We start from the raw sequence: 21,149 nt of genomic DNA, 5'->3' as shown, positions 1-21,149 counted from the left end.
AGTTTCCATATAATTTTTTTTAAATAAAATGAATTTTTTCTAATCAAAACTAAGTGTTTCTTTGAACGAAAGTAATTGTAAATAGTGTTTTGACGGTATGGTTTTTTAAAAGTGAATTAATTGTAAATAGGATTTTTATAGTTAGCATTGTTATCAATAAATTTTAGAAATACGTGTATCACTGTGTCAATAACGATTTCGCAAATGCATTCCCTGCGGCTCAGATTCGGTCAATATTTAACTCTTGCAGGCAGTCCAGAGTTTTAAATTCATTCATTACTAATCCGCTTCTGATATTAAAAACAAAACAAGTTAAAAAGAATAAAAATCTCGTATTCCTAAATTCCTAATTCTTTAAAAAAAGTTCCTTAAAAAAATAATAATTCGGGCAGGCTCTAATATTATCAATAATAATAATAATGATAATGATAATGATAATGATAATGATAATGATAATGATAATGATAATGATAATGATAATGATAATAATAATGATAGTGATAATACAAAGCCTTGCCGGAATCAAAAAGTGATTATTCTAATATTGGCACCATTTATGCAAAAGTTTAGTTTGATGAGATCAGTACTGACCTTTCATGTATTAAAGACAAAGCAAGACAAAGTACAAGGAAAATGACATGCATTCGGTGGTTCATTTTCACGTCTTCAATTCCTGGAAGTAAAGCGTGTTTCCATTACAAACTTGGATATTGATTAAAAGGTGAATAGAAGGTCTCAATGTGGTTAACCGTTAGCCGTCAAATGGCCTAAAGTTTAACCGTCAACTGGCAAAAAATTAATTTTTTACCGTCAACCGTCAAAAATGCAGATTGATATTGACTTTCAATCAGAGGAGAATGAATGAAACTTAATCTAAGTAAGACCAAAGAATTGGTCATAAGAGGAAGAACGACTTTGCCCCCCTCCTGAGCCAATTGTTACAATTAAACGTGTGCCATATTTGAAGCTTCTAAGAGTGACTTTTCAGGATAGTCCTACCAACTGGGATAAGTATTTTGATGATTTGATGGAAAGAGCTTTAAAACGTATGTACTGATCCTTAGAGTGTGTAAAAGAAATGGATATAGTATATCTGATCTTGATGACCTCTTAAATTGCCTCATTCTGTCACTTTTTACTTATTGTATCAGAGTTTGGGGTGTTGCTGCTTATACCAAATACCTTAATCAAACTGATAGGCTATTGAGAAGGGCCTTTCGATTTGGGTATATAGTCACTCAACTCTCTCATAGCGACCACCTCTCGTAAGCGACCACTTTGCAAATAACCGTTTTGTTTCTCAGTCAAACACTGTTTCAAAAACTCTCTCGTAAGAGACCACTAAGTAAATTTCTCAAACGACTGCGACCACTTTTTGGGCCAGAAATTTGACATATTCTTTTGTTTTCTGTTTCCGGAGAGCGACCACCGGGCATGATCACGAATGATTGTAACAAAACCGTTGCTCGAGTGTCACGAAAGTTTATTTTTGAATAGTGCTGACGAAGTTAGCTGACAGATTATACTTAGCTGTTGACTTAAAAAAAATATATCTCTAAGATCTGTAGGTAAAAAAGTGGCTTGTCACAATCATGCATTATCATGTTACGTACAAAGTTTCATCAGTTCCAAGCGCTATTCGAGTGAAACTTATTAGCAGTTGTTCTGTTTGCCTCATTTTTGCTAGTAAGATTACAACTTTATGTTTAGTTTGAGTTTTTTTCTTGATTTTTCCCATAGACAACCACCTCCCGTAAACGACCACTTTGTCGTGCACCAAGGGTCGTCACTTACGCGAGAGTTGACTGTGTTCAACACATATGAGGTCACGGCCGCCATATTGATGTCCCAATACACAATCAAAATATGCGGTTGTAATAGAAAATGCAAACTTTTTGTTTGATTGACTTCGTTGGTAAACGGGCAACCTCGAAATTATCTAACTGAAACTGGATACTAGGGTTAGTGAGCGCTAGACTTTCTTTCCTCTCCCCAGACTGGTAACTGAGAATGATCAACTTCGTCATGTCCTTTCGGAAGTCCACGGTTGCTTAAACACCCTTATTTGTCATGCAAATTTCTTTTGAAGAAAAATTTCTAGGGTAAATTAATGAACTTTGGGTTAAGGAATTCTTCTGGTGAATTCGTCTCGTGAATAAAATGCACCGAAAACTATTGTTTCTCAAACATGAATTGAAAAGACACCGTAGGTGGGCGTAGAAGTTTTCTAGTGACAACTTGACAGACCAAGAGGCTATTGTATTTTGAAAATAAACCCCCCCCCACCAGTGATTAAAAACCTCGTATGTATGCAAAACATAAAAAAAAAATTAATAAAGTTCAACCTTCAAATAAAGTAGTGTACAGCAAGAAACTCAGAACGCTTGTAAATAACAATATTAAAAACAAAATAAAATAGATAAATTCACTTCTCAATCAGTTTAAATTTGACCAATGAGGCATCAGTCAAATGCCATATACAAAATGTACCTTTCAATCGGAACGAACTCAGTTTGGAAGACTCTGCAGATAGAAAATAGCACGACAAAGCTACACTAAGCGGCCATCCTCTATTTTGATAGCCACTGGCTACCAGAGTCCTGCAGGCCAACAAATTTGTCACGGTTTGTTACAGCACAAACATCAAAATTTTCCACAGCAAAGTGTCATTGACTCATAGCTACTTGGCCTACACTGTAATCTACATAAATCTAAGGGCATTGAAAGGGCTTCAAGTCGATACTTATTTTACTCCAATTTCGCCCAGCTAAAGCTAATGATTGCTTCAGACATTGTCTTTTTTTAAATTGGAAATGCTTTATAAGGAAGTTGGAATTTGACCGGATTGACTCACCTGAGAACTTACGCTTGGAAATAAACTTCAACCTCCAAATTAAGTGGCCGTTCAGGAAGAAACTCAGAACGCTGGTATTAACGGATGGCTGGAGACAAAAGCCAGTTTATGGACTGTTTTGAACACCTCGGGGTCAATTAATTTGCGATTGAAGCAGAAAAGTATGCCAATTACGGAGAACTCTTCAGCAATTTAACATTTATGCGGAATGAAGCATTGGTTAAAAGAGATGGGGAGACAAAGACAGAAAATATACTATCATAAAGGTGAGTATTAATGTAAAAAAAAAATCGTTGGTTTTTAAACTACATTTTCATAAAATGTCATTTAAATCTAAATCTTATAGAGTTCTAAAGTGATGACGTCATAAAAATTAAATTTGTGAATTTATGGGATTTGTCAGGACATATGCATTCTGTAAGACTTAATAACGTCCAAGAGGCCATGCAGTAGAAACATATTCACTAGCCAGCTATACATGCCGAAAATCAGCCAAATCGATGAGGTACATGCCAATAACTAGCATTTCGTGGCAAATTGTGTCTGAGTTATTATCACAGTTATGCTCCAATGACTCCATTATTACAATCCTTTTAAATTTGACTCAGTTCATTAGGAACCGAGTGAAATCTAGAAGGATTTGTAATAATGGAGTCATTGGAGCATACTGGGCTACTATCTCAGAGACAATTTGCCCCGAAATGCTAGTCTGAATTTTTTTTATGAAGTCACACTTTAGAACTCTATTCTTTTCAGCGATCATTTGTTGAGCAAAATATACTTGGAGATCGTTTTTTTAATGAAGAAGAAATCGAGGGGATGAAGAAGAGAGAAGCTAAGACAAATCAGTGAGGCTCATAGTAGACGTAGAACATTAGATGTGATATATGCCGAAAAATTTTCCAATGCACTGTCGTCGAGGTTTTGTATAATTATATCAACCCGTAACGGCAAATTAATACAAGAAGTTGTCAGATATATTACAGTTCATTGTCGTGCTCTGTTAGCGAAGGTAACATGAGTTTCCTACGCGCTTTTATAACTGTGGTTTTACGATTTCATTCAAGGGCTTTTAATAAGCCCGGGACAAAGGAAAACTTTCGGTCCTTTCGGAATAATTAACAACAATGCATGTTTAGGCAAGTGCACTAGTTTCAAGAAAATGTTTTTCTTTTCCTTTTAACTGACTAGTAGGTTGTAATGCATGATTTTAATCTTCTTAGCTCCGGTCTTTGGTATGAAACTGAGTAAAATTGGCCATGAATGCGGGTATAAGGCTCTCATTTTACCTTGGACACGCTTTAATAAGCAGACTTGAACGGATTTGCATGTCCCTGCTAACAGTAGACATTGAGAAACCGTGGCACTAGCAATTGTTAAAGTTCCGGTGAACTGATTCTTTTCGTGCAAATTGTGCATAGTCATGAGGGTGCAACCAAACCGTAAGGGGTACCATAAGGGGTAAGGAAACTGCAACAGTGACCATTTTTGACTCCGAGATTCAAGCAAAGCGGTTTTCAGATGTTTACGAAACTGAGATCAACAGTTCTCACAACCAAACGTTGTGTTTGACAATTAATGTATGAATAACATAATGTACGTACTGCCAACTCTCCAGGCCAATCAATACAAGAACAAAAAAATTACCAACAACTTTCAAGACACGCACAAAATGTTAAACCTGTCCGAGGAGGTTTCGAGTGTTAAATTTGTATTTTCTTTACTTTACCTTGGTTTGGACTTTGCGTTTAGCTTCTACATCACCAAGAGAGAATTATCTACATCAATCTTTCTTGCTCGTCTACGGCCATTGTTATTAGCCTGCGTAGGAGGCGCTTGGAAGTAGTGGGCGGAAGAGAGAACGGGCGCGCGCGAGGGTGACACGCGAGGGGTGATTATACGTTTCTGGGAAACTGCCCACTTACCCCTTTTCTAGGCCAGCATTTTGCTCCAAGTGAGAAGGAAGTGTTAATATTGACTTTGGGGAGGGGTAGCTGGGCAGTTTTCCAGAAACGTATAATGATCTCAAAGTTTTTTACATCAGTAAAAGGTTCAAGTCCCCCAGTATTGGTTTGAAGCATCAACATGGCCGCCGTTTCATCGTTTTGGACACCATTATGACGGAAGTGTCGTCATGAAAAACACTCCTTTTTACAGGGGGTACTTTCTATAACCGCTTACCTTTCACGCTTGGCGCATATAAAAGGGTAGGGATTTCGTAAGTTGAAGTCTAGTAATGAAACTGGTAAGGAAATTTGTCATTTATGTGAAGAGAGAATTTATTGTTATTTAGTTGGTTTTCTTTGAATTCGCTGTTTAAAAAAAACTGAAAAACCAGTGTAGAAATAATTTATTACCTTAGTCTTAACTTCTCTAAGCGCTGACAACCTGTTCAGTGACATTTATTAGGCGTAAACTTAATTGTCAAGTGATAATAGTAATAAGCCACCAAGCTGTATCAACCTGTTGGAAGTGAAACTTTTGGAAGTTATGACAAATGAAATGTTTCACAACAGGCTCCCGTTCCCACCAATAGACTTCCAGGAATAATTTTGTTGTACGTAATTTGACTCGTTGACTTATGTATCGTTTGGCTAGCCTAAGACTTAAATATGAGCGTTTTGTAAAAGTTTCTTCGGTTGCATCTTGGATTACGTTTTGACTGTATTTCACGGTCTAGTCTTGGAATCCATCTCTACATTGGAGCCAGGTTTCTATGAGAAATTCTTAGGGAGCCTAAGCAACGAGGAAGGCGACGGGAACAAGAACGGCAAAAGGCAATAGGTTAAAACCTAGGCCAAACGTCGACCTTTTCACAAGACGAACCAAACTTAGGGAGTTAATTAAGTTCATGAAGAGTTCGACGTCTGGCTCAGTTAAGGTGGCTCGATGAGGTTTTTCACGGTCAATACCTCACAAGTTTCATCATTAACTTAAAAAACAAAAAACAAAAAAACAAATAGCCAGTTGTAGCCCTTATTTGTAGTTCAAACTCCAAGGTCAAAGGACAAGACTGTTAATCTCAAGAATCTTAATTTTTTACAAAAATCTATCCCGCAGTTTTCAAATTATTCTCCTATCTGCTGAAGTAGACCAAAATGTTTCTAAAACCGCTGACAAGAGCGCAACGTTACATAATAATCAAATTATTTTTTTTCTAGCAATCGGCTAAAGCTATCCCCACGATCTTTCACAGACGTTTTTTAAAAAGATTGAAACTTGTATGAAGTGAACTAGAATTGCATTTCAAAAGCGCTTCGATTTCTACAGATAACGGCCGAACATCAAGATTGTCTAGTTTTTACTGTATTTCTAACCATAAAAACTTCTAAATCCTTGTTAATGGCGACGTAGTTGAAGATCGTTTCTGGGACAAACGTCAATCTCCACATGCGACGAAATAAACTAATATGTTAAAAAATAGTATGATCATGTATTAAGATTTAGCCTCACTCAGTCGGGAGAAAGTTTATTAAACTTGCTTTTGGTCTAATTCAGTTGATTGGTTCGTTGCGTCTTAAGTTCGACGTCTGACCCAACAGACGATCTTAACCTATTTCCGTCGGCACAAATTAGAGTTTGGTTCTTCTTATGAAAAGTTCGACGTTTGGCCTAGGCCTAAGATTGGCAAAACAACAACTCTGCAGGTGCATCACGCTTTTAATACATTTCATTGACGCCCACTTCACGACTACCAGGCGTAAGTGTCTAATTTCACGTTTTGTGGAGGACGTGAACACAAGACAACGACTTTCCGTTTCTGTTCCTGAACTTTGATACAGGCCTTTAGAATTCAACTCCAGAAAAATTCGCCATCATTTGACGAATTTAACAAGATGGAATAAGCGCGATGAAGGCTGTAAACCAAGTTATTCAGTACGACGTGTGAAACCAAAAGTTGACAAAAGACTTGAGTAGTCGCAGCTCTACGTTGGTAACAAATGTTTGGCCCTCATTTTCAATCTGGAAAGAGAGAAGGATATAGCGGCAGGTGTTATAATAGACATTGGTTTAAACCCCGTTTACAGGGAGTAAACGTGTCCCGGGAAAGGGGGTCACTCGCCTAGCCAATCTTCCCTGGGAGAGCCAACGTTTTATCCAGATTTACTTGACAAAACTTGGCGTGAACCGTTTACATGAGAAACCAAAAGTTTGCTCGACCAGACAGGTGACGTAATATACGGGTGCGTGTCCGTATTACAAGGTTCGCACAGAATTTTATATCCAAAATTTAAGACTTTTTCCCAGTATTGTAGGAGCTGCTCGTAAGATGTTTCCTCATTGGTCGCAGAAAACAATAACACAGCATTGTTTTCCATTATTTCCCACTGTTTCACGGGTAGGGTATACCCCTTTTCCAGTCTTTTTTCCAAGACAAGAATTTCTCTTTCCAGATTTGAGGTTATCAAACAGCGACCTTAAAAAACGGATTAATAAAGCTCTTTTTCATAGTGCAATGCAAACGCCAAGGGAGATTGAATAAGATTTGACCAAAACAAAACAAAAAAAATTCAGTTATATTATAAAGCACTTGTTGTAGCCCTAAGATTTTTACCATTTTTCTAGGCTCTATCTCCATTTTCCAGACTTTTTCAGGTCTGGAAAATTGTTGGGCAATTTTCAAGACTTTTTCAAGACTCTGTACGAACTCTGGTATTTAGCGGGTGTCTTTAGAGCTGGGTTTCAGTGAACTAAAGATTGAACTGAATCGGGATAAAAAGCTGTCACCATCGCGTTGCTGGTGCTTTGCTCCTCAACTAAGCGATTCAAAAAGCCTTGCAGTTTGGGAGCGGTCACCTAGTCGCTGTTTTTGTAATTCAAGCGGAATTTTGAAAAGTTATAACTCACCTTCAGAAGGTCAATTCTTATGATCCCATGTTCGTCGCTGTATTCAATAAACAGTTTTTCGCCCTCTGAAGAAAAATCGCCTACGAAGGAAGCATTTTTAAAAGAACGTATTCAGTAAACGGAGTAAGAAGCTATTTCCGGTGCCTTAAGAGGGAGAAAACTTACTGAGGGTAACGAAATAAAACAGCAGCAATACGACTGTATTCAAAGAAACTTTGCACGTTTCGGATGTAGCTTCTCTCGAAAAGTAAAACGTTCATAAAAATATCAGTTTGCCTGATCAAAGAGAACTTTCTGCCCAAACCCTGAGACGGCAAGCAATAACCAGTATGAAAGCGGGCTGTGTTACTGGAAAACATCGACATAATTTCCACGTTTAATCTCATGGTGAAGAATCTGACTTCCTTTATTGGGATGTGAATAGCAAAAATCAAAAACCCATCGTTGAGAATATGACTTTAACTCTGTACAAATATGTGTAATATTTTATTCGAATCTCACAGATCATCCTTCTCAAGAAAGTCGGTCCACCGAGTTTACAAATGACCTAGTTACTTACCATCATGAGATTTGTTACTGAATACCCTCACTGGGACACTGAAAAGAAGCAAAACAAGAAAGGGGATATTGAGCGGGTTTCAAAATTTATTACTACAGTTGACTCCCGATAACTCGAACCTCGCGCTAACTCGAACCAAAATCGATTTCCCCTGGATTTCCGTCATACATTCACTGTAATTTTACCCTCGGTAACTCGAACCCTCGAGAACTCGAACTCCCGCTAACTCGAACAAATTTTCGTTTCCCCTCAGGTCATTTTCTATATAATTTTACCCTCGATAACTCGAGCCATGTTTTGAGCCCTTTAAAAGACGGGAAAAAGGACGTCTACGGGCGTCCGAAACATTAAATTTTGTATTTTGTATTGACGTGTTGTAGGAGTATAGTTGCGTTCGAGGTACGAGAACGCAACCCTAATTTGTGCTGCGTGTTCTGTGCATTATTGGGTGCCCTGTGCCCGATTACTCCTAGTTTACTAGTGGAGGCTGATGTTGATTGTCAAAGGCAAACGTGAAGCAGCTTTTCTTCTCAAAACAGTAAAACGCACGCTCTATTTAGGCTATGTTTTGTTACGTTACGTTCTGATTTATAATCTAGAAGTATCTTTTAATTTTCACTTGACATTTCTACAATTAAATGTGTTTAAAATGTTCACTGAGCAGTAAAAACTGTTTTTTACCTTAATCTCGGCTATTTTCTTCGAAGTCGCGATAACTCGAACTCCACAGTTCCTTTAATTTTGCGTTTCTAGGCAACGATCGTGCGTTATCATCATGAGAACCGAGTAGAAATCCAGTAAAGAAAACAAACATGTACAATATATCCGTATGGGATCAATTTTGGTTTCAGAGAAACTGCCCACCTATCCCTCCCCTAAGCCAACATTTTGCCCTAAGTGAGAAGTAAGTGATAATGTTGGCTTAAGGGTGGGGTAGGTGGGCAAATTCCCAATATGTACACGGCGATAAACAAGAGAACTATACTGACTGCGTACCTCATACACCAGAAAGGGAGTTTTCCTTCGTGTAAAACGGTCACATCTAAGAAACATATATCCTACAAATGAACATAAACAAACAAGTCACATCAAAAGAATGTTTCGCGACAATTTTCAGAGACAGAAGATCACTGGTTTACTGTCTGTACATTGTGTGCTTCACTTTGCTGCGTGCTAGGGCCTCGCCTCGCGTGCTCACTTGTCCCAGTTTCTGTGCGTTAACGAGGCTACAGGGGCATACAAGAGGCCAATGAGGACCGCAAAGATTGAAAGCCCTAGGCGGTGAAAATTGGGGGAGAGTATCCTCTCCCAAGGGGATATATCCTATGAGAGCGACGAGGGTTGTTGTGCACGTTTTCGGGGGGGGGGGGGGGGGGGTTTAAGGTGTTTAAAACCTATATGATCATACAGTGTTATGCATACATGTATTTCAAGAACTCACAGGGAGGACGTTCTTGAAAAGCTCCGTTTTCCACGGTAGGAAGAGTTGCTTCTCGAAGAAACCATGTTCACTGCCACGTCCACCAAGACACACATAGCCATCCGTTACATACTCTGCAAAGAAATCAAAAGGAAATGAAAGTTTCATTGAGTTACTAAATCCAAAACAGAAAAAAAAAAATAAACAAAGCTGAAACAAAGGTACATTTTTCCCTTCCTTCTTGATTACTTGTCTTTCAATGGAAACACGTTCAATTCCTGGCGCTTTTCTTTAAATCAATTTTAATAAAGAAAACAGCAAAAACAAACAAACAAAAGAGGATACAACTGATGATGGCAAGAGCTCCTGATGATGGTTATACCATGTTATTACAACAGCACACTCTTAACTCACCCATCCTGCAAAGGTTAGTATAGGATAACGTCTAACCACAAGTTACTTTTTTCAAGATAAAAGCTTACGCTGATAAAGTTCCCTGTACTGTCGCCCCCAGAGAGTTGTTACGTGATTTCTCAATTCTATCGTAGCTGAATATCCGTGAAGGCCTGGAAAGAGAGCGAAACAAATACATGTAGTCACAAGTGAAAAAAAAAAAGTTTAATACAGACTTAGTATACTCAACGAAAAGCCCGGAGGAATGTGAGAAATGTCTTTCTAATTAAAATTACCTTTAGCCAATCAGGCACGCAAACTATGTTTTCAATTGTGAGAAAAGTGGTTCTTCCACTTAGAAACGCAAACTTTTTTTTTCCGTGTCCAGGATCAAATATGCCAGGAAGTGTGCTGTAAGTTCAGCCTATTAAAGAATTTTGCTTATTAAACCTCTTGCTTTTATTATTTTGATCGTTTCAGTCTTCATTGTCGTGGTTGCGCGAGCTCGCTAGTAGCAATTACCACGCAAAAATATTCTTGATATGCGACGATTTCGTTGCAAAAAACCACCGATATGATGGAAAACGCGCGAGGAAACCAACGTCCGCAAGTACCCATAGAGAGGCTGGGACATGGAGGCTGGACTGTATTTTTGTATTTAATCCTACTAGTACTTACCATATTGTGAGTCTATGTCATCTTGAGCAGGTTGATGGGGAGGCGGGACATATGTTCTAAGAAAAATTACGATAAAATGTCATTTTGGGAGGATTATATACGCGAAGATGAGGGTGATTCTACCACAGATAAAAAAAGGTGGGGGGGGGGGGGGGGGGGACTACAGCTGTTGGTTATTTTTCTTACGGAACCCTCTGGCATTGAATAAAATTTCCACCTTCAAAAGCGAACGTAGACAGGAAAAAGACAAAAAAAAAAGCCCGGTGAGTCTCGAGCACTGGGATTTTTTTAAACTTCCACTAGGACTCGCCTTTTAAGGTTTATTTTTACAATTGGTAGGCGGTTTTTAGGGATGAATTGATTTAACGAACCTGTCGTGTGAGCCAAAGAGTATTTTTTCTGTTAAGTTGTGGTGATGAAGACAGACCGTTATGAAGGCGAGCTCTCCGCCGTCCTGTTAAAAGCAACAGCAGTGGAGAACATTACACATTAGTACCCCAACACATGTAAGAAGGTAAGCAAAACAAACAAAAAACAAAAACAAAACCAAAAAAGGAAGAAGAAGAAAGAAAAAAAGAATTGCCGTTGTTGCACCCATTCACAACATAACCACACGAAGAAAAAAACAAACAAACAAACAAAAACAAAACACTTTCTATCGTTGCAAGTCAATTGTTCTAGCTTGGCTGGAAACACCTCTGGATGTGGTACACTTTTATCGGTTTAACGGATAGAATAGTACAGTTTCATTTGATACAGGGAATTTTGGGAAGTTCTCTGAATAAGATTCTTGTGGAGTGGATTCAAAGGAAGTGTCCAAATCTTTTCGGACATGCCTAAATCAGAGCGATTACGATAAACGAACCAGAGATAAGTTAACAAAGATAACTTACTTTCCACGATGCACTCCAACACGCTGCTAATATGGACGGTGATATGACATGCGCAGTAATAAGGCCACCTTCACTAATGGCTGTTCCCCGTGACATCATGGCACCTTGACAACAACTGTAAGTTAGTTAATGCGTTTGTTTGTTTTTTGTTTCTCTGCTCTCTCACTCACTCCATGCAACTCTCGCCCGACAACTCGATTGGGAACGCCTGCTACCTGGCTCAATTTTATGCGTACTTTAATAAGTAAAGAAAAATAAACGAATAAAACTACCTGAAAAGAGCAAAAATCAACAATTCTCAAGCGCAATACAACGTAAACAAGCAAACAAACAAAAGTTATCACCTATCCCTAAGTTACGTTTTAATCACTGAAAATTATCACCTACAGTGAAACCCGCCTTACGGGCCTGACGGCCACCTCGGTAATACGGTCACATCGTTATTACGGCCACTTTTTTTTGGCAGCCTGACAAAAACCGCCATACATTTTTTTGTGAAAAACCCTCGTTAATGTGGCCACCCTGTTAACACGGCCAAATGTTTTTGGCCCATTGGTGACCGTATTAACGGGGTTCCACTGTAATTTCCTTGAGAAGCACTCACATGCAAACACACTTCTTTGGCAGACACCTCGCTTCCCCTCACCACCCACCAAAAGTGACACAAAAACGACAGTACCTCTCGAATTTCGAAGATCTTCCTGGAGGACAAGGGATCTTGCACAGGCACTTTATAATAGAAACAAAAATTACACGAATTCGCTCAGTAAACGTTTAGATTTGAATGGGTGATTTCCGACATGCCTCAAGCCTCTGTTTCAAAACGAGACTAGGTACGATGCCATTGATATGAAAAAGATTATTTTTCATTCTCATGCAAGTGAAACTAATTTTCACAAGAGTTGTTTACACTTAGCCTCGTACTGGAAGAGAGTTTTTAGATATCGGAAATAGCCTATTCGACTTTAGCGCAGGGTAAACGTAGTCAGTCATTCTCCTAAATGCAGTAGAATGAAAGAGTCATTACACATTACAGTCAGGTAAAATTTACAGCAAGATCATCAGGGGTTGAAGAAAAATAATGGAAAAAGAAAAAATGGAATTTCTCGAGTTGGAATAATGGAATAATGCCGTTTTAAGGGGTGCCGGAATTATGGAATAACGAATTTAAAATATATATTATGAGCCCTACAAGGCCTGAAACATTTTTCTTCCTGGTATCAAAACAGATAAATCTAGCCCTGAAATCTATTTACCTATTTTCATTTGGTGTCCAATTCCTGTGGTAGAAGACAGGTAAAAAGGCAAAGACTTGAAGCACCTTCAATCTTGCAAGAGGTGGAAGTTGAAGAGAGTACCAACGTATGCACAATGAAGAAGCAAATAATTTGGAGCTGTCAGCAGGCAACCAGTGTTCTTTACCAGAGGTATCTGTGACACAGAGCTTCCACCTTACATCTCCAAGCCTATCAATGCAGACAGACATACTTTTTTTCAACAAGAGAACAAGATCTTTGAGAGGGAACAGGAATGCGGGAGCCATTTTTGGGTTGGGGGTACTCCCAAAAGTTTTGGATAGGTGTGTGCCACTCAGGGTCAGGATGGGCTTCTGTCAAGGTCCTATTTATTATAAGGACCCTCCAATGGCATGAACTATAAATACAGTAACTATTCCTCATGTTCTAAGGCAATACAATGCCAACAAGGGCAATAAAACGATAACCTATCTAATGGAACGAGACCCCAAAAACCACGCCCTATGAGGAGGCTCATACCTATATAGCCCATATACAGGATACCTCCCCTCTCCTACTGGGGGAAGGGTTATGAACAGTCACTTAGCCATTCAGCCGAACCCTCATAAGCTGAAAATGAGAGGGGGATCTTCTAATGTTAATTGTAATTGGCCAGTTTAAGTCTGCACTTGAGACTGGGTAGTTGGGATAGTTGTAATGTACTGCACTTAATTGATCAGCCTCTATTATGCCCTCTCCCTTTATCTCTGTAATCTGTTTTCGGGAGGAGGGCATGATACATTTCTTTCACAGATCACATGCAAAAAGGCCAGAATCTGGAAACAATACGGATGATTTGCGCTGTTCCAATTGGCCAAAATGCCACCATCCATTAGTTGTTGTTGATTTCAGTCTGCACTTTTGCTTGCGTATAAATGAGCAGTGAATGCACACATGAGTTCATTATCAAATATCTGCCGGTTCAGTTTTCTTGAATTTACATTAAATTTGAAGAATGTCTATTGTAAATAGAAAATTCATCCATCGAAATATTTTTCATCCCTTCGTACACTTAAAAGTTGCAGGCGAAAATTCACTGATCATTTGAATGCAATTTGATACTGGCTACAAGTTACAGACACGACAAACCGGTTCACTTTTCAAATAATCAATTCATGATTGGAATCTTGACCTGGTTTGACAGCAATTCCTCCTTCAGAAACCTACGAATTATTCTGAGCCATCTTCGCGTTCACAACACTTTCCAGTTCGTGAAATATGGTGCTTGAGCCTAATTTTTTTTCACTGCTTTCGGCACAAAACAAAGTCAACAAGCTTTTACCAGTAAATTCTTTGTTATTTGTAGCTGTTAAATAAAGGCACGGAAGCTCCATTTCATCACACAAAAAAAAAACATTTAAAAATTTTTTTAGGAAGTGCCATCTGAACATGGACGACTTAAAATTTTTCTTTTCCATAAAACTGATTTCAAGAGACATTATTCCCGCCAAAATTTGATTCCCGTCTGGTAAACGGTGATTGGCTAATGACATGACAAGTCAAGGCAGACGTTAGATTATGTAAATAAGGGGGCAGCTAACGGCTTGTTAAATAAATGTGTCAGGCGTTATTTTTCTCCCTCTAGAGCCAAAAAAGCAAAGAAGCAAAAAAAAAAAAATAAATAAATAATGACACCTGATCTCAGGTTAGTCAGACTCCCAAACGCTGTAACTTAATATCAACAACACTGAAATTAAGAACTAACTACTACATTCGCCTGCTTTAAATTAATTTATTGAAAATGTCCTATGGATAATTCTGAGAATGTTATTTTTGAGACCCTGAATTCAAACATTTTCTGAGGGAGCAAACCCCCCTTGGTTGGGCTGCCTTCGGAGCTACAACTTTTCTTCCCCACATGCGTAGACCTTCAAAATCTCATGCTACACCCCAGCAGGTGTGATCCAGTCTTAGTGATAAGAGTGACGTCAAAGAGGTCAGTAACAAAGAGCATGGAAATTGTCACCAGGCTTGGACGAAGTGTCAGATTTCATCTCATTATGCCACTTAGAAATAAGACTACGAGCAGTCCCCCATTTTTCCTCATCGATAGTAGAGCGAGCCAAATTTGAGCGCGCATGAAAATCACCCCACACGAGAATTTTTCCCTCTCCCCGCCGCGTGTCACCTTTTCTCGCGTGGGGTGATTTTCACGCGCATTTGCATTTTGCTCGCTCTACTATCACTGAGGAAAAATAGGGGGACTATTTGTAGTGTACTTAAAAATGAAACCATGGATTACTAGATCAATGTTATTATTTTTTAAAAAAAGTCTCAGAGAGGCTTTATTACTTCCAATAGAATGAGAGGGCTTTGGTGCCTACAATTTATCCTCAAGTGACTTTTTTCTCTGATACACTAAATTATATCCTTTCAATTAAGTTACTTCACTTCTGAATCAAAGGGAGAATTTAATATTAGATCAGGAGTCACTAAGAGCCTTATTTCCATGTACAGAGTACCCTTCCAAACAATCATGGGCAAAATAATTTTCTCTTGTCACTTCAGCTTTACTGGACATACCCAAGTAATCAATTGAAAATAACCTACAGATATGGTTTAGATGACTGTGGTGCTTCATTTGGAAGGCCTGTGTAGGGTGATTTCTTCCTCTTCTTCCTTAAACCCAAGATCTCCTTATTCCGTGCATTTATACTTCTGTAGAATACACAATAAAAATAGTATAAAAATTTGGATACGCCATGTGGACCTATTTAAATCAGATTTATAAGAGTTGGCATGGATAAAAATTGCTTTTTTGAATATCAAATACAGTAGAACCCCGGTAACTCCAACTTGGATAACTAGAACTCCCTGCTAACTCGAATTAAGTCTCATTTACCTTGGAATTGAACATACTTTTTAGTCATTTTTATTTGGATAACTTGAACTCAGATAACTCGAACTCCTCGCTAACTTGAACAAAATTTAGTTTCCCTTGATTGAAATCTACCTTGACTCGAACACTAACTTGAATTCTGGTTCTTGCAACTCACCATGGATGCCATCCCATTATAACTCCTCCTGTCATGTTATTGTTAAAAAAAAACAACAAAAAAACAACAAAAAACAAAAACGGAAACTATTAAAGCAAATAGTTGATTTTAATCAGTGCAATGAATAGGTCATAGATATAATGGAGGTATCAAATGAATGGTTAATTTCAGAGACAATCTACCTTAACTGTAATTGATTTCTCGTTGCAACATTTGGTCGTTCACCACGCAGAAAAATTGTCACAATGTAATAGGACAAACTTCCGAACCATTTAGACAAGTGGCAATTTTGTAAAAAAAGAGATCTTGGCGAGTTGAAAATATGGATCACCTTTTTATTTCTTACAAAAACTGTTTTGCAAGCTATAAAAAGATGTACCAACCCTGACAAAATAAGAAATCATGAACTGGGCTTAGTCGACTTACAAATTAATTCAAATACTGAGTGTATTATCATAAGAATGTGTAAACGTGTTAATTACAGTTTCTCATGAGATAAGTTTATTAAATAATTTGCACTGGGTTGTTGTATACTGACATGCAGAAGAACCTGTCCAGTAAACTATAAATTATTAAGTAAAACATGAAAAATTGATTTTTTTTTATTATCTACCCCGATAACTTGAATCCGCTCTAATGTGAACTGTTTTTTGCCTCCTTTCAGAGTACGAGTTACCAGGGCTCTACAGTAAATCCTTTAAGATGAGATCCTTTGATTGCTATGATTATGGACAAGGTACATGTATAATTATATAAATGTACTTGCCAACATTTATTTCAGAGTATGAATTATAACAGGTTGTGTTTTATTCAGTAATATTTTAATTACCTCTTGATTATCTCGCTTTTCCAGTCAAAACCTTCTCCTTTTGTTTCCTCAAAAGTTAAAGAATCCCTGACTTGTTTGGGAAGCTTGAAAAGCAATGGTTTCCACAGTAAGCTAAAAGTGTACAAGGAAAAACTTTGTTATGTTGTTCAACTATTTTACAAGGTTTACCATCAACAAGATAAAGGGAAGATTCTACAGAGCACAAATGTCCAGTGCTGGCCACAAGATCCCTACTTTCCTTTTTCATCCTTAGTTCTACACTTCCCAGAGGTGTGGAAGTGTGGAAAAGTCTGACAAAGTAAGGACATTGCCGCACTTTCCCCCCTGTTAAGAACCCCTTGTCATTCTTTACTTAGTTCTACACTTCTCAGAGGTGTGGAAGTATGGAATAGTCTGACAAAGTAAGGATATTGTCGCACTTTTCCCCCTGTTAAGAACCCCTTGTCATTCTTTACTTAGTTCTACACTTCTCAGAGGTGTGGAAGTGTGGAAAAGTCTGACAAAGTAAGGACATTGTTGCACTTTTCACCCCGTTAAGAACCCCTTGTCATTCTTTACTTAGTTCTACACTTCTCAGAGGTGTGCAAGTATAAAATAGGCTGACAAAGTAAGGATATTGTCGCACTTTTCCCCCTGTTAAGAACCCCTTGTCATTCTTTACTTAGTTCTACACTTCTCAGAGGTGTGGAAGTGTGGAAAAGTCTGACAAAGTAAGGATATTGTCGCACTTTTCCCCCTGTTAAGAACCCCTTGTCATTCTTTACTTAGTTCTACACTTCTCAGAGGTGTGGAAGTGTGGAAAAGTCTGACAAAGTCAGGATAATGTCACACTTTTCCCCTGGTCATACGAAACCACTGTCATTCTTTACTTTAATAGTTCTACACTTCTCAGAGGTGTGCAAGTATGAAATAGTCTGACAGAGTCAGGATATTGTCGCACTTTCCCCCCAGTCACGAATCCCTTGGCATTCTTTCCTTAATTACACTCCTGTGTATGAAATGAGAATAAAGCGCAGTGGGAGTATTTGTTGGTTTTATTCCTGCAACTCGTTTTACATCTTTTTAAATGCTATTTTAAGTTTAGACAACAATTCTGTGACTAGAAGATATTAGCCTTGTTTCACTGCCATCTGTTTGAATACCCGACCATAAAACAAGCCTACGTTTTCTCTGTCACGAAGTCCCCGTTAGTCCTTTATCTTCGTTTATTTATTTATTTATTTATTTTTCAACGGAAACCTCAACAATGTCATCTCATCTATGGATTTTTATGTTTGACATTTTTCATCTTAATGTGCCATATATGGGACGTCCTATTCTGGGTTTTTCTCCTTCCTATAGATCTATTCGGCTGACTCAATGTCGTACCCAATTCAAACCCTTTGGGTATAAAACGTTTTGTCTTAGGAATTTCCATATCATTTAAATGTCTCTTAAGATCCTGACAACGCTAAAAATAGACAGTAAAGAATGTAGAGTATGTGCGTTCTATCTTCCTTGCTTTAACATCAACTTGATAAAGTTTATAAATGCTCAAATCAATTATTATTGTTCTATTCCTTTATCAGGTTCATGACCTAAATTGGTCTAAAAATATACAGCATTCTGTATAAAGTAATGATTGTGACTTATCGGCCTAGAGTAGCTACCTGCAGATCTCTCTGTGAAAAAGGGAGATCACTGTTTAGGTGCGTGTTATAGGGTCGGCAATATTTATGTTATCTCTACGGCACGTGACAATACTAAAATATTTGTATGGTCCACCCTCCTCTTCGTCTTTTAATAGAGAGTCACCCTTACGTGAATTCTTTTTCGAGGTTTCTTGGCCTCGAGCCACTCGCCTCCGAGCGTGGTGTTGCGTCTTTTTCATAATTTATGTCCAGCATTTACATAACCTTAGAGAAGAGGAAAAACTGCGAAATAGTGGATATATGGCATGATCTAACAATGATCAAATTTGAACCCGTACTGATAAGGAAGAAAGCTTGGTTGGAGATCGGATTTCTTAACTTTAAGTTTCTTTCAACAGCTGGCATTGAAACAATGGTTATATCTGCTATTCAAAATAAAAAAATTCTTAAGTAAAAATGTAAAAAACCATACAGAAATAAAACCAGGTGCTCATAAAGCGCACTGAGCTTCTCGTGACACAGGGAAAGTGCGACATTAAACTCAACTTGTCAGACTATTCTACCCTTCCACACCTCCGAGAAGTGTGGAACGAAGTAAAGAATGACAAGGGGTTCTTAACAGGGGGAAAAGTGCGACAATATCCTTACTTTGTCAGACTATTCCACCGTTCCACACCTCTGAGAAGTGTGGAACATGGTAAAGAATGACAAGGGGTTCATGACTGGGGGAAAAGTGCGGCAATATCCTTAGTTTGTCACACTATTCCACACTTCCACACCTCTGGGAAGTGTAGAACTAAGTAAAGAATCACAAAGGGTTCATGACTAGGGGAAAAGTGCGACAAAATCGTTACTTTGTCCACTATTCCCCACTTCCAGACCTCTGAGAAGTGTGGAACAAAGTAAAGAATGACTAGGGGTTCATGACTGGGGGAAAAGTGCAGCAATATTCCTAGTTTGTCACACTATTCCACACTTCCAGACATCTGAGAAGTGTGGAACTAAGTAAAGAATGACAAGGGGTTCATGACTGGGGGAAAAGTGCGGCAATATCCTTAGTTTGTCACAGTATTCCACACTTTCACACCTCTGGGAAGTGTAGAACTAAGTAAGAAGTGAAGAAACTCTGGATTTCATGGCCAGGGCTGGACATGGCTCCTACAGAGTGACCCATCTACCTGGTACCTAGCCTGAATTTCGGCCACCTCCTCCGCTCACTAAATCACTTAGAGGGAGAGGGACCTCTCTCTGCACTCTGCAGTGGTGGATCCAGGGGAGGGGTCCAAACTGAGGCTCCCCAGCCCTTACCTCAAGATCTGGATGACCACTCCCCCCCCACCTTATCTGAAGGTGTGGATCCGCCATCCACCATTGCCCCGAATGACTTACTTAGCAGGGTAGGCAGCCAAAATACAGGTTACTTCCTACTCATCAAAGAGAATTAATATAGAAGAAAAGGAAAATGAAGGGTTCCCAACAAAAAGAGAAATAAGGGGTAAAAGGGAACATTTTTGCATAGAGCCCTTCAATTGCTTGTATTATTCTGAGTTATGTGTGGGATAGTGTATTGGTGTTTTCACTTGAAAAATTGGGGCACTCAATGGAAAAGTTATTATTATAAATGGGTTTAAATGCTATCAAACTCTTTACTACTCAGTGGGGCATTAGGCTGCATGCACTCAGTACATACTTTTTTTTATAATCACCTTTCTTTTGTAATTATGGTCCACTGATGGCACACTTGAGCACAAACTAACAATTCAGAGGGACTCAGGTATCTGAATATCTTTAATAGAAGTTCATCTGGAAGTCTAAAAACAGATCATATAAACATTTATACAGGCACAATTAATTTCTTCAAATTATAAAAGAAACATGATTAATTAAATAATTTTCCTGAAAGCAATACGAGCCATTCCATTTAATATCCCAAGCCCCCATTCCCCATCCCCCACCTCTAGAGATGCGATTTTCTGAGGGGGGCTTTGTCTGAGGACTCTGAGGGGTTGCTGTGTCAGCACCTGTGGTCTTTCAAATATCTCCATGGGGTATAGGAATTTAAAAAATGGGCTATTTTTCAGTGGGGTGGGGACTGAGTCAGTACTTTCGTTCATTTTTTTCTGAGGTGGCAGAAGTCAAGTAATTTCATGATCATCCACATGTACTATCACAGGCCGGGGGTGTTGTGGTAGTATAATCAATGGAACGGCCCTGTGTTAGAGATCCCAAACATAAAATGCAGCTGTAATCGAATAATTTAGAATAATAAACACCTTCTGAGATCCACGGCTTTAGTTTTTAGAAGAGTAAGGACTTTTCCTGTTGACTTTTTTGAAGGTTTTGCTTCTACTACATTTTTCCTAGTAAAATAAAATACATGTATTACAAGCTAGTAATAGTAAACGTTATGATTTTAAAATACCTAGTTCAATATATTATCGAAAGTAATAACTGTTTGTTACTAGAATGGAGAACTATATTGTTATTTCATATCTTTTTTCTTTTTCAATTAATCACAATGTTGCCCGTGACAACACCAGGTCTTCGACTTAAAAAAAAGTAGAGATCACGGCTACTTTCAAGAATTACCTTTCCTTAGAAGGCCCCGAATTAGATGCAACTGACCGTCTAGACTTCAAATATGAACTAAGATGTTTTTGATGCTGAGACATCGGTCAAAACACTCTTTGTTTAGTTCTTGAAATCTAGGTCAGTCAGATCTGCTGCCATCTTTTATCCTGCATCACCGAGTG

The 21,149-nt window shown here is 38.4% G+C and overlaps 1 protein-coding gene across 1 annotated transcript; it reads right to left on the bottom strand.

Annotated features, from left to right (window-relative positions):
* Positions 1 to 5,638: 5,638 nt before the first annotated feature.
* Positions 5,639 to 21,099, bottom strand: LOC140926639 (F-box only protein 15-like). Its single transcript, XM_073376358.1, has 16 exons — positions 20,986 to 21,099; positions 20,670 to 20,756; positions 20,103 to 20,207; positions 16,766 to 16,876; positions 15,491 to 15,598; positions 12,902 to 13,111; positions 12,325 to 12,374; positions 11,646 to 11,749; positions 11,124 to 11,206; positions 10,753 to 10,808; positions 10,164 to 10,247; positions 9,703 to 9,815; positions 9,258 to 9,319; positions 8,262 to 8,299; positions 7,703 to 7,782; positions 5,639 to 6,817 (listed from the first exon to the last, which is right to left on the bottom strand). Exons 1-16 carry the CDS (start codon positions 21,066 to 21,068, stop codon positions 6,728 to 6,730), a joined length of 1,464 nt encoding a protein of 487 aa, XP_073232459.1. The 5' UTR covers positions 21,069 to 21,099; the 3' UTR covers positions 5,639 to 6,727.
* Positions 21,100 to 21,149: the final 50 nt, after the last annotated feature.

The sequence above is a fragment of the Porites lutea genome, chromosome 2 (assembly GCF_958299795.1).
Source record: "Porites lutea chromosome 2, jaPorLute2.1, whole genome shotgun sequence".
Taxonomy (NCBI): domain Eukaryota; kingdom Metazoa; phylum Cnidaria; class Anthozoa; order Scleractinia; family Poritidae; genus Porites; species Porites lutea.
Note: the sequence above shows the minus strand (reverse complement) of the source record. Positions and strands in the feature narration are given on the sequence as shown.